This window comes from Barbatula barbatula, assembly GCF_947034865.1.
Source record: "Barbatula barbatula genome assembly, chromosome: 12".
Classification (NCBI taxonomy): Eukaryota; Metazoa; Chordata; class Actinopteri; order Cypriniformes; family Nemacheilidae; genus Barbatula; species Barbatula barbatula.
Window position 1 is genome coordinate 2,240,827 of NC_136775.1, and position 14,043 is coordinate 2,254,869.

Below are 14,043 nucleotides of genomic sequence, written 5' to 3' on the forward strand. Positions count from 1 at the left end.
AACCATGGGTGAATCATATTTTTAAAATGATTTTGCGCGACAATTTTTTAAAATATGACTTTCTTTTTCAAACGCTACATCCCTTGCAGCTTTTAGTCAAATTGATCATTCAAATCTCAATTGGGATGCGTTTAAGACCTACTCATGCAAATCACCGAGGCCATTCGAGGGGAAGCCCATTACAATTTGTACGGAAAATCAATTCTCGTGTAGCCAGAAGTGATGAATGTGTACACAGACAGTCTTTATTGTAAAAGAGGTAGAGAATACAGGTGTTTCACTGTACAGAGAAAAGACAGCACTGTTGATATACTCATTCAAACGGTAAATAAAGACACGCAAACACGCCTCATTCATGTATTGGTACATACACAAACCCAGTAAAAAAGAGAAACGCACACACACGCGCACACACAAAAACAATCTTTGGATTTTCTCTATTGCCCCCGTCACCCAAGCCAATTCTATCTGAGCCTTTGATAAACAATATTGAGCAGTGATAACATTAATAATAGATCTATAATGAAAGCAGTCTTAATGCGTGTTAAATAAGTTCACCTTTCAACACCCAGATATCGCAGTAACAAATATTGAAAGTGATGTAGTGAAAACTGACAAATAAAACTACAATAAAATATATGATGGCAACTAAAAACCAGTTTTGCATTCAGCTCTTCCTCTCACACAAATGATCTCAGACTCGCTCCGAACGCAAACAGCCTCATTGGTGAATCGCAAGCAGAACAAATCTGTGCAACTCGTCCATAAAACCTGTTTTTGCGTAAATTAGTGCTGAACTATTCACACAATGAATATCGTTCCGCTCGCAACAAATTAAATGCAAACGTTTACGCAATAAAGATTTCGCAAACAATTTGCGCAATGAAGTTCTGCGCGCACGGAATTGAATTAGAACGGATATGCAAAAATGATTCACATAAACGCCTTCCATTGCGTTTCACGAATGAGGCTCAATGTTACAAACTAAAAAACTGCTATTGAGTAAAAGAGTGACCATCATTCTTCGGTCGTCACTTTTGTTCTCCGGTATCCGAGCAAGACGTCAGGGTCGAGGGTTGATATCATCAGTCCGAGTTGTCGGAGTGATCGCTTCCGGGTGAAGGGGCGGAGGGGGGCGTGTTCTGCTCCTGCCAATTACCATTAGTCTGCAGAGAGAGAGAAAAAACTTAAAACAACTCCTCCATCACACATGTAGCCAAACATCTCTCCAAATAGTATTTTGAACAAATTGTGTTAGTTGTGGCAGAACACAGACACCCAAATAAATACACACATAGAAAATTATTTATCTGGAAACGACGATTTTTATGTTTACACTACCGGTCAAAGATTTTGGACCCTTGCACATATTTTTTAATAATAATCTCATTTAAACTATGAACTAAAACAAAGGGAATTATGGGAATTGTGTCGTAACTAAAACTATTTTTAACGTTTTATATTTGATCATCTTCAGTGTAGTCACCTTTTGACTGGAATTTGCAGAAATTTTCATTTTTTCATATTTTCATTTGAGGTCTCACCCCGATTTTTTGAGTTCCTACTTATTCTGTGCTCTTATTGGCTGTTCGTTCATCATTATTTAAAGTCAATTAAATAAAATGTTAGTGTTGTCATATTTTACGATACGTTATTTTTTATCTATAAACTAATTTCAAGACACACTTTCAGATCAAAAGTTTTTTTAAATAACGAGAAACTTTACAATCAAGTGTCCAAAAACCTTTGACCGGTAGTGTTTACGAATGTGTATTATTAAAGAATGTTAATTTCAATGCAAAAGCTATTTTTAAATGTTTGCTTGCTTATTATAATAAAATTAATGATAAATAAATTAGAGCAAATCAAATCTGTATTGCACCTTTCTTTCATCTACATAACAATGCCACGGATATTCTGCAAGCTGCACCACTTGGTTTTTGTCACTTCTGATTTCACTGATTTGCATTGAGCAAATATCATGCCAAACTAAATATATTTAAAAATAGTTCATCCAAAAATATACTTTCGCTCTTGTTATTTCATACCGGTATAAATTACTTTATTCTGATGAACACAGAAACAGATATTTGGAAGAACGTTCCAATTTTCAGTTCTGGCACATCATTGACTACCATAGTAGGAAAACTTAAATGGTAGTCAAAGGTGCCCCAGAACTGTTTGTTTTCCTAAATTCTTCAAAATCATCCTAATTTTGTGTTCAACAGAACAAAACAAATCCTACTATGGTAGTCCCAGAACTGAAAATCGCTAGCATTCTTCCAAATATCTTTCTCTGAGTTCATCGGAACAACGAAATGTATACAGGTTTCAAACAACCTCCGGGTGAGTAAATGATGACAGAATTTTCATCATTGGGCGAACTATCCCTCTAAGCTGCAAGTGTTATTTTACAGTCACAGAAACGTGTGAATCCAAAGTTACCTGAGCACCCATGTGATAGGAAGGCTGCTCGCCATTCATTGGTGGAACACCGAGGAAACAGTCAGCAGACCCCGATAGCGAGAACGACCCTGAGCCTTTCACAAAACAGTGATACACGTATAGTTTTTATAATGATCATCACAATACATCCTGAGAATGCTTAATTTGAGTCAATTATGTTTCACGAGTTCTAGACTCAAACTAACCGGTGGAGTTTGGAGTGTGGGGCGACTCCTCGCTCTGTGTTGCTCCTAAGGCGGTCTTCATTGCGTATAGATTGGCCTCCTCCTGGAACTTGCCGATGTTCTTCTTATAGCGAATCCTCTTGTTGCCAAACCAGTTGGACACCTGTAATGAATTCAGAGCGAAAATGAGACGGACGTCTTGCTGGTGACTCACGTGGCACATCAAACCCAACCGACTATAAGTGACTCCAGAAGAAACAAGCGTGTTAGAATTAGGGATGACCCAATTTCAATATTAACCACGCTTAAAACGGCATGGTCAAATAATTGTAAAGGCCCAATCCGTGACGTTCATTTAAGTCATAATGGATTACATTTACATTTAGGCATTTGGCAGACGCGTTTATCCAAAGCCACTTACATTGCATTATTCTATACATTTGTTTCTAAGTATGTGCAATCCCCTGGGATCCAACCCACGACCTTAGCGTCATTAACGCCATGCTCTTACCGCTGAGCTACCTTTACAAGGATGCTTGCTAAAATGGGCATTTTGGCATCATTTTATGTGCATATGTCCGTTTAAGAGTAGGAAAACATGAAAGAAAACTCAATTCAGTATTCTGCACGGTGTCTGTGTTGCGGCTTTCTGGCCGTGTGCATATTTCCAACACCCTGCGACAACAGAATTGAGTTCTCTTTTGCATCTTTTTAGAAAATTGAAATGGTCAAGGCATAAGAACTTGCAAATTATATATGACATGTCTGTCAACTGGCAAGAGGGTTTTAATGCTCATCAAACAACCAAAAACTATGAAATAAAAGACTCACCGACTAACTGACTGATTAACTTTAATATGGTTTCATCTATATTTCATGTGCACTGTGAAGACTACAAGTTGTAGCCGTGATTCTTCCTCAGACTATAATCGAACAAAAATAATCTATTACCGTTGCATCCCTAGTAAGAAAAGACAGAAGATGATCTTACCTGAGACACGGTTATACCACACGTCTTGGCCAGCTCTTCTTTGGCTTCCTCGCTCGGGTAAGGGTTCGATAGATGTGAATAGAAGTACTCGTTCAACCCTTCTGTGGCCTGTTTGCTAAAATTACGCCGTTTACGCCTGATGACACAAGTAGAACATAAACACACGCATAGGTCTTGTTATGAACAATAAACTAAGCGTTTGTCTTTGTGCACGCACCTGGCATCCAGGAAGCGCGAGCGCAGTATCATGACGGCTTCGCAGGTGCTCTGCTTAAGCTGCGTCTGGATGGAGCTGAACTTGCGGTGGATGATGGCCACCATGCGCTCGATCTCGCGGGGAGAGACGGGCCGCGTGCGAGACTGTTCTCTCAGCAGATTCATCACATGGGTGGTGAACTCGCTGCAGGCCTGGAAACAGCGATGACGTGATTAACATCAAAGCTTTAAACCATTGTCATTCATGACTGGCTGGTCACGTTTTTGTTTAGTATTAAACAATTCTGAAAGAACTGAAAAGTTATATTGCAAACGATCTGTAATAAACGTGAAATCTTTTACGCGTGACAAAATCAAGCCAATAAGACCAGTGTATGCGTAGCTGGATTTCAACCATTGACATTTCACTGTGGGCGGTGTCACCCGGCACGATGGCAGCGATATGTACCTGCTCATATTTTTCCAGCTCTGTGTGGTAAATAGTCCGAATTTGGCTCAACTTGCTTTTATAGTCGGAGTGCTCCAATGAGCTGTCAGGAGACATCCCACCGGAGCTGGTGGCCGCAGAGACTGCGGCAGCGGCTCCGCCCCCCTTTTCCGGGCCGGCAACGCCTTCGGCTAGCAGCATGTTGTCCAATCGCACTAGCTGCGGGTCCGGAGGTTCCTCTTCATGAGCGTTTCTCATGGAAAGGCCTAAAACAACAAGTTTGTCAACTGTGAAGCAACAAAAGGTTCTGCAATGGCAACTGGTCAGCTGTGACGTGACACACTTGATCAACATTTATATTTAGTCATTTAGCAGACGCTTTTATAGTTCCTTTTAGTTCAGGGAGCAATAAGCGATACGTCATACAAACATCTAAAGCAAGCAAACAATTATCACTGGTTTACATGCAAGCGCCAACATATTATCTAGGATGGAGAACATAATTTGCTTCGAAATTAATGAAAATTAGCTTTTTTTTATTCCTCAAACTGTGATTTGTGTAGCGCCCCTCTGTTGAAAATGTTTACAGGGATGGCTGACATACATTTTGTTTACAATAACTTATGCATTAAGTATTGTATGTGTTTACAAAACACAACAATTCCCAACATCAACATTTTTGTACGTCAAATGTGAGTAAGTTTAACAGAGCAGTAATGTGCATGAAACAGTGCAGCGTGCATTAGTAAGATTAATGATGCTCACAGGCCGAGGGCAGCCAAACCACCAAAATTAAAAGCTTCCATTAGACCCACAGCCATTTAATCACAATAAACATTTCAATTCTTGCTAAATATTTAATATTCCCTTAAAACCCAAGTCAAATCAGTAGGTGTTTATTGCATTCACTTGGAAATAACTGAATATCACATGCAAATTTAAAAGGAATATTTTTTGGCTTTATGAACCAGACAAACCAGTAACACAGGTAATGTAAAACAAACAGCATGATTCCAACTCATGCGAACAATCGTTTTACACGTCTGTTTATGAAGACGAGATAATAATGTCCAAAATCATGTTTTTTTTTATTGTGCATTCCAATTAATATCAATGAAACTGCAGTTGGTTTGTTTTGATTTAAAGGGGAGGTTCACCCAAAAATCAACTGTGTGTGAATGTTTACTCACACATGACGCTAAACATGTTTAAAGAACTTCCGGCGTCTTCCGAGCACAAAATAAAGATAATAAGTTGACATCCGAGAGATTTCTAAGCCTCCTCATAGACATTGTGGTGTCAGTTTTTGCCAAAAGTACTAAAGACATAGTTAAATTGGTCCATTCGCGCATAGTGGCTCAGTTGTATTCTTTTGAAGCGACAAGAATTCTTTATGTGCGAAAAACTAACTTAAATACAGACTTTAATCGACATATTCTCCTCTGTATTGTCAGTGTATGGCGTGCGTTCACGAGAGCACTTGTGGCCGATCGGGGCTTGTCCCATTGGACGCCGGCGCTATGACTCACAACGCGGCAGCGCAACTCTGCGTTTACATGCAGACGAAGAAGAACAGATGGACCAAACTCTTCATAAATAGACATGCAAAACTGAATTAGAATCAGGCTTTTTCTGTTTCATAAAGCCAAAAAATACTCATGAACCACAATGCACGTATGTACTTATTTAACCACGTCTTTAGTAGGCCTACTTTTGGCCGAAACTGACACCATGATGTCTATGAGGAGGCCTGGAAATCTCCTAAATATCTTCATTTGTGCTTCGAAGACGCCGGAAGTTCTCTAAACATCATGTGGGTGAGTAAAAAACTAAACCACACAAAGTTGATTTTTGGTCATAACCTCCCCTTTAAGCCATAAAACAGCTAACCAACATGATAAAAACATGAGTTAACCAAACTCTTCATATGATGTTTTGATATTACGTATAATAATACAAGTGTTTGGAAGAAAGCATGTAAACCTGACCTGCACATCAACCCATTCACTTAACCATCATGCCATTGTTGTGCAAATGGCCTCCATTCAAACACATGCAATGGGCATCAAATAGAAATGATGGTGTTTGAACAAAACAAGAGTTGGTATTATTACACGTTGTTAGTTTGGGGGGAAATCCTGGTTTTTGGTGTGTGTGAAGGTATAATATTTCCTATCTGGCTTTGTTCCGGGCAGAACATGGCGCCCTGGGCTGAACCAAATGCCAACTTTTAACGCAATTGTAAAGTTATAACTTCAAGCCCATTTAAAATGACATGCACGTTTATTACTTACCTGTTTTCTCTTTAATTTCACACAGCACGCTGAACAAAGCGGGTTTCATCCGATGACAGTTTAAAGCGTGTTTTCTGTCACCAAATAACAAACAAAAGTCAGTCGGCTAACATTAGCATGCGGTCTCAGCAGGACTGCCATTACAGCAAGCATGTACAATAACAATCAAAACAGTTTCAAAGCTTCATTTTGACGATCGTTTTATTTCTGTATCTTTTATCACATATTCCCTCGCATACGTGGTAACTTATGTGCCGGTTACAACAGCATGTCCTCTTCAAACTGCGATTTTGCGAAAGGAAGAAAAATAAACAAGTCTTTTTTGGGGGGTAGACGGATATAAATAACTTAAATAATCACACATAATTATCTTGTGACGTTTGTATTTCAACAGTGAATGCGGTAAGTTGAAGCGAGTCGAGAAAACGTAAATAATAGCAGCGGCTAACATGCTAACGTTAGCATACAGGCTAATCGCAAATTTGAATAAAAACGGCCTTATATTTCAGTTACTCGTATAATAACATTGTATTTTCAAATGCGTTTAAGATCAAACCGAGTTATTAACAGTGCTCGTTTTCCAACATTCTCTACCATGTAGACGCCAAGCGCGACCGTTAGCTCGATCCTCAACTCACAAGTTTTAATAAGCAACACTTTCGGAACAAAAGTATCAAACTTACTTTGCTTGAGCTTCGTCTAAACTTTGGTCGGTTATGGTCATGATCTGCTGTAGGATATCCCCGATGTCCCGCCGGTTGTCGTGTCCGTTTTCGGTGCCTTCGAGGCCCCCGGGATCGCCGCCGTCGGGCCGGTGTTGCGAAGGAGGGTGCACCGCGTTGAGAGGATGCATTCCCGGGTGGACGCTCAAACCGAGGCCGCGGCTCGCGCTGGGCCTGCTGCCTGTAATGGGCTGCTGCGGCTGCAACATCCTGAGCAGTACATCAATCTAGTGTGTGTGTGCGAGGGTGTGTGTCCATGCATCACCACGCAGGAGTCCCCTAGCGATTGACAGACAGAAAAAAACATGCCCTTGCGTGGACATCGAAATGAGCATGTGTCGGGAGCTATGCAGTTTGACTCTGCAGCCCTGTTTCATGCAGCATGCAATGAGAGGTTACAGAGAGGAAGAATTAAATCTGATTAAGTGCATGTGGTCAAGTGCATTGCTGATCTCTGGAGGATTTCAGTGCACGGATATGACAAAGTCCATTTGAGGTCTTTCAAATCATCTTGATAGGACAATTACTTCAATATACTTTAGTTCATTTCGCTGCCCATAATATAAAAATGAAAAATTATATTTCAATTATGTATGCATAACTCAAAATGTTGGCTAAATTTACACATTTGACCTTTGTGCATGGTGACAAAATCTTGTAATTCATATTTAAAGACATAGCGCAAAAGAACAAGTACACCCTTTAAAATAAATGTGCTTAACGGTGCTTATTTGGCCAAATGGTTTAAGAACCTTTAACATCTGAAGAAGCTTTCTGCTTCACCAAAAAAGGTTCTTCAAATTATAATAAAGTACATTACAGAACCTTCGACTGAATGGTTCTCCTAATGCATCGCTGTGAAGAACATTTCAAGCCCCTTTATTTGTAAAAGTGTCCAGGAAAACATTGCTAAAGGTTTATTCACCCTTTCTTTGCAACTTTTGAACTGTAATGCTCTCGCATGCAGGTGACTCAATGTGCATCTGTAGGTGTATAGTTTACATAAGCCTGAGGGCCTGATCTGAGTTTTACAGAAAATGCAGTTTTTCGGCGCTGCTGCATGCAATGTTAATGAAGGATTTTGTTTTGAATGTTGTCAGAAATGCACACACTCGGTAGGTTTCTCTCGTTCAGAGTCTTACTCTGTGTCATCGACTTTAACTTCTCTTTTTGCTGCTAGTCAACAGGAAATCTGCAAAACCACAGACTGCATTAAACAAACAGGCCGCCAGTTTCAACACGTCAGAAGTCGAAGCCGTTAAAAATAAGCGAACATTGCCCATATCCATTATTACAAAAAAGATTCAATAAAAGAAAAATGTTAAAAGGTCAACCTGAGGGGATTATAAATGCGTATTTCAATGCATGGAGTTATTCCACGTGTTCAGCTGACACGAGCTGTATAAATAGGGGTGGGTCAGAGCCAAAGAGAAGAACAGGAAGAGAAGTCAGACTGTCGGGTGGTAAAGCCGTCGATACATCGTGTCTTAGTGCTCTTTTCAAATTATTCTCGTGTAGTTTTGCTGAGATATGTCGCAACTATTGCATGTCTGTACACGGAGGTGAGACGCATGTGGGCTTCACCTGACATTCCCTTGAGAGGACTTATTTGAATCTCCTCGGTTTGAGAAGGTAAGAACGGCCATCAAATATCAGCCGCCTTCTGTTGGGCCAACACAAGAGTACATTACTCAAATTCACACTTGACTGATTGAAATAGGGAAAGTTCTGAGCAACTTTACTATGTTGGGCTCGGATGACAGATTTGATCTACACACCTTGATAAGATTAGCTGTTGCTTCTTCACATGCGGCAGGTTATATTTTTACAGCGAGATGAAGATACTGTTGTTCTATAAATGTTACAGTTACGCCCGTGAAGACTCAAGTGTCTTGACTTGTTGGAAATATGTAAATAAGGATTCTCAAATTTCTCATTATTATAGCCTCTCGTGTTTTCTCCATGGGCTATGGAGAGCTCCGGAGAAGCAACTGTGGATTGCCCAGAGATCAAAGTTGAAAGCCCAGAGGACAAGCAGTCAGAACCTCTTCTCATTCTGGAAGAGGGGGATGAACCGTCGGATCTGATAAACAACAGAGAGCAAGGACGGACAGTACTTAGAGTTAAGAAAAGCGATGAGGACGAAAACGATGAGGCCATAAGAGAAGATACCCATGACCACAACAATGTCCAACGAGACAAAAATGACAGTGAAGTAACAGAAGCCGAAAGGAACGAAGAGGGCGACGTCAACCCAGGAGGTCAACGAGAGAGAAAAGTGGAAGGGTGTGAAAACATTACGAAAATGGATGAGAGATTGTCAGGAGGAACGCGAGAGACAGCTGTGAAGCCCGAGAAGAAGCCGCAAGTAGAAACACAGGAACCAGAAGAGACCAATACGGATATGTCGACTCGAGATAAACCAACCGCTCAAGTAGACGTCAAGCTACGGCCCAAAGACACACTGAGCCCTGGTGATGCAAAGCTAAAGGTAAAACTACATACCCAAGAAATGCTTTTTTCTTCTTTTGTAAAATCATCATGGTGAGACATTTCCGAAGGCCTATTTCACTTTACAGTACAAACCAGGATTTGTTATATTTGACTATACGAGGAAGAAACAAAAAAGACAAAAACACAATTTTCTTCCACAATTTGATTGGATTTTTGACATTCTGTGAGAAATGCGATGATTTCACGTATCGGTTAGTTACCACCTCAACATGCTTGTCTGATAAAACACAGTCAAAACGTTTGTGATGTCTTTAGGTTCAGAGATTATCAGATTCTCCCGATGCGCTGTGTGAGCTGCTGTACGCTTTACAAGAGGGCAGAAGACTCAATGACCAGCGCTGTTCTTTTCGACTGGAGGGGCGCAGGAGATGTTACTCTGAACCGAGCACACCGCGCCACAGCCAGAAAGGTAAGATACAATCCTGAAATATCTTCCTTCGTGTTTTGCATAAGAAAGAAAATCATACAAGCTTAGGATGTAAATGATGACAGAAGTCGTATGCTTAACAACCTGACTCGTGTCGCTCCCAACAGTGTTCTTCTCCTCCATGACTTCGCTGCAGAAGGAGGAGTTCTTCGATTTACTGGCGACCTCGCAGGGTCGCCGTCTCGATGACCAGCGAGCAGAGCTCCAGGACATTCCTTCTGTCCCGCCGCCCCCGAGCCCCAAACGCAAACAGAGAAAAAACAGCTGTAAGGTCACGGAGGTCAGCCGAACGGTTCCCACACAAACGCCCAAAGAGGACTTGTACAACATGATCGTGGTCTCGCAAGTGAGTGTTGAAATCCTGTCGCACAAGATATATATAGTGGAACATATAAAATACAACACATACACGCATTTTTATTTTTCATAATTCTCATGAAATTCCTCTTATAAACAACAGACAATTGAAGTATCGCTTGGACCAATGCTGATATTCACAAATATTGGACAGATTTCGTGTAACTTTAAGAATGTGGAGCTTTGTTTTTTCTCTATAATTATTTGCATTAATCGCTACTTCTTAAAAGAACACAAAAATCTCTCTACTCCATCGCACGAGCTTCCAGAATGTCTACCTTCATCATTTATTTGTATACTTTAGGGGCAGGGTCGTATCGAGGAGCAGCGCTGCTCAGCTCCGGGGCCGATGGACGACGAAGATTTCTTCTCTATGCTGTTAAAGGTTCAGGGCGGTCGAATGGACGAACAGAGAACAGAGCTCAAACCTTGTGATCATTTATAGATTATATGACAATCAAACAAAAGGTTCCTGCTAGTTTTGGGCCGTTTGTCATGTTACGCAATGTGTGAGTTTACGAATCTTTCCTGTCCAAATATGTATAACTAAGGTCAGACTACCAATATAAGAACACTTGCACTACTTCTCAATGTCGCCTTCAAATATCACAGCTTGATGTTGATAACGGATGGGAGACTCACGGTATAGCTCTTGCTTTAAAGGAAATTCAAAGGATTTCTGCGAGTTTCTATAGTATGTACATGCCCTGCTGCAGTAAATAAAACCAAAGGTCTAATTGTGGTCAAATATTGTGAACCGTGGCCGATTATAATACGAGAACTAATACACAAATGAAAAGGGTTGTTTAAAGATTTTTTCAACATAAACTGTTGTGTATCAGTAAATGTTCTAGTAGTAGCATATGACACAAAAAAGTAAAATTGTAAAAGTGCTCAAAGGACAATTAATCTCATATTAATATTCTGCCTTTATGGAACCGTACAGTCAGAAATGGTTCTTCTGTTACATCATTTACCACCTTTATTTGAAAGATTGTGCTGTTTTTTATACAATAATCTCAGCATTTTATATTGCTAAATAGATCAGATGCATGTCAAATGCATGACCAATTCTTGTTTAGGTTTGTTTTTCAGAACTCAGAATAACAGTGTTAAAGGGGTACCAACTTAATTTAGGATCTCACATTCGTTCTTACCCCAAATGTGTTTACATATACTTTTTTAATGTGGACATCAAAACACATGCTTTTATCCAAAATAAAATGATTAAATCTAGAAGACAATTCAATTTGGGCTTTAGGAAAGTACATTATAGCAGATGCCTATTCAAGTGTGACGTCGTGTTGCAACTATGCTTAAATGTGCATTAAACCACATCAATTCCAATTTCTACCCGACTAAACGTCAAATGGATGACATGAACAGTGTGTTGCGCTCACTGTTTGTTTCATAAACATTAGATCTAACAGAACCAAGTACATTACTGTACACAAAAACATTTGAAAGAGATAAAAATGTTTTTTCATGAAAATTAAGCCTATTCTTGAATCCCATTACGTTATATGATACTTTTGAACATAATGAAATAATATTAATACATTGATACACATCATAAAAGGGTTTTTCGTCCAATGCTGATTTAAATCAGATAAATAATATTCCACGGTGACTTCTTTCATTGATCCACTAGATGGCAACAGACACTGGCGATTTTATCTGAACTTTACAACGTCAAATGTCATTGCATTAGCAAAATATCACCCAGTTCACTTTATTTTAAGGTATAGTGATATATGATAATATTAAACATTTTTTTTTTTAAATATATAGGCCTAATACATATATGTCCAAAAATATTTTTTCAAATCCTTTTGAAGAAACAATTGCATTTTAAATCTCCTGAGCCACGAAAGAGCAACCTATGAGCAATACCGTTTTACTATATAAAGCATTGAGTAAAATCATAATATTGAATAAAAACATTTTCTGAAAGACGTAATGGGTTGCTTACAACAACTGTGAATTCATAGAAATATTGAAGTGAGAGGGTTTTAGAGGCCTGGATTATTAAAGCCTGTACATATACAGTCTTCATTTCTAGTGTTCAATAAATGAATAGGTCAGCAATGAGGGGGCCGTTCGTTGTGAATCAACGTTAGCGTTCATGGTAAACACACATCTGATCTCAGCTCCTTGACCCTGTTTGAACCCTCCGCTCACCTGTGACCTCCGGCGTGTCCAGATTTATTCCCATCCTCTCAAACCACAGGGTCACGGCGTGCGGATGAGGTTGAGCTAGATGAGAAAACAGTCAACAGGGCTTATAAAACTTCCCTCAAAGGGAGCTTTCCATTTGATATATCTTCTCAGATTTAAATGTCACTGCCTCTTCCTTTTCTTAGAAGGAACGCAGTGACATTACGATATAAAGAAGCTTGTTAATCAAGCGCTGGCAGCTCGCGTCTAAATGGAAATGTGGGTGAAATTGATGCGCCTCCTTAAATCTGATGATAAAATATGTTTCAGGCCTCTGTGTCAATACTGAGTCAGTTATTTCATTTCACAGGAGGAGCACATCGGGGCCATAAAGGGTGTGCGGACCCCGAATCATGCAAACACATCGGACACATTTAGTTCACATCTCAGATCATTCACTCACAGAAACATCTTATTCTAGATAGATGGACACGAGATATACTTGAGTGTCAAGGCTGTCAAATTCATCTGAGCGTGTCTTCTGAATCCAGAAACCATTTTAAAGGATCACTGTAGACGAGGGTTTGGAGTCAGAACAGCTGGTTCTCGAAAATGGAAAAGTTACACAAAAAGACAAATCCCAGAGCTTTCTGGGGTAAATATGATTTATGACTCGTGCTTTCCTCAAAACAATGTCTTTGGTTTCACGATGCATATTGTGCAGCCAGGTAAAATAAAGCTGGATTCATCTGCTGTATTATTCAAAATGTTGTATTTTGTTTGGACAACTAAATATTATTATCCTATAAAAGTGTTAACATTTGGTTTATCTATGCATTTTTGTAAATCAGAGTAAATATGATATAGTGGGTATATATATTCCCATATACATTGTGGCTTGCCTTTTTGCCAAATAATTTTGTACATAAAGACCTTGAAAGTTTCGTGTTTGTTCCAAGCATTTCATATTTAGCTAGAACCTATTTTTGTTTCTAAGCACATGACAATGCAAAACTCACAAATATCTGTGCAACCCTCATCTATCCAATAGAAAACTGAATGATCATCATATACATCGGTAATTTCATTCACATTTTGATGTGATTCTTTCATTGTTATCTGCCTCTGATATCCCACTGCAGGGTATTTTTCCTTGAAAAGCCCCTGTCTGATGTGTGGGGTGTGTGGTGTCAATGCTACTGAATAATTCTGTAGAAATGAAAGGCAGACCTGATCATCCATCACTTCATCCGTTATAAGATTGATATAAACACAGCTGCTGTTTCAGCATGGATGCTTCAGGTATTT

The 14,043-nt window shown here is 39.6% G+C and overlaps 2 protein-coding genes across 2 annotated transcripts; one reads left to right on the top strand and one right to left on the bottom strand.

Annotated features, from left to right (window-relative positions):
- Positions 1 to 220: 220 nt before the first annotated feature.
- Positions 221 to 7,717, bottom strand: pbx2 (pre-B-cell leukemia homeobox 2). The gene is made up of 8 exons (XM_079469814.1): positions 7,242 to 7,717; positions 6,559 to 6,632; positions 4,286 to 4,530; positions 3,839 to 4,029; positions 3,622 to 3,757; positions 2,652 to 2,793; positions 2,446 to 2,540; positions 221 to 1,166 (listed from the first exon to the last, which is right to left on the bottom strand). Exons 1-8 carry the CDS (start codon positions 7,487 to 7,489, stop codon positions 1,086 to 1,088), a joined length of 1,212 nt encoding a protein of 403 aa, XP_079325940.1. The 5' UTR covers positions 7,490 to 7,717; the 3' UTR covers positions 221 to 1,085.
- Positions 7,718 to 8,524: 807 nt separating this feature from the next.
- Positions 8,525 to 13,679, top strand: gpsm3 (G protein signaling modulator 3). The gene is made up of 5 exons (XM_079469815.1): positions 8,525 to 8,912; positions 9,226 to 9,771; positions 10,050 to 10,203; positions 10,329 to 10,567; positions 10,883 to 13,679. Exons 2-5 carry the CDS (start codon positions 9,250 to 9,252, stop codon positions 11,021 to 11,023), a joined length of 1,056 nt encoding a protein of 351 aa, XP_079325941.1. The 5' UTR covers positions 8,525 to 8,912; positions 9,226 to 9,249; the 3' UTR covers positions 11,024 to 13,679.
- Positions 13,680 to 14,043: the final 364 nt, after the last annotated feature.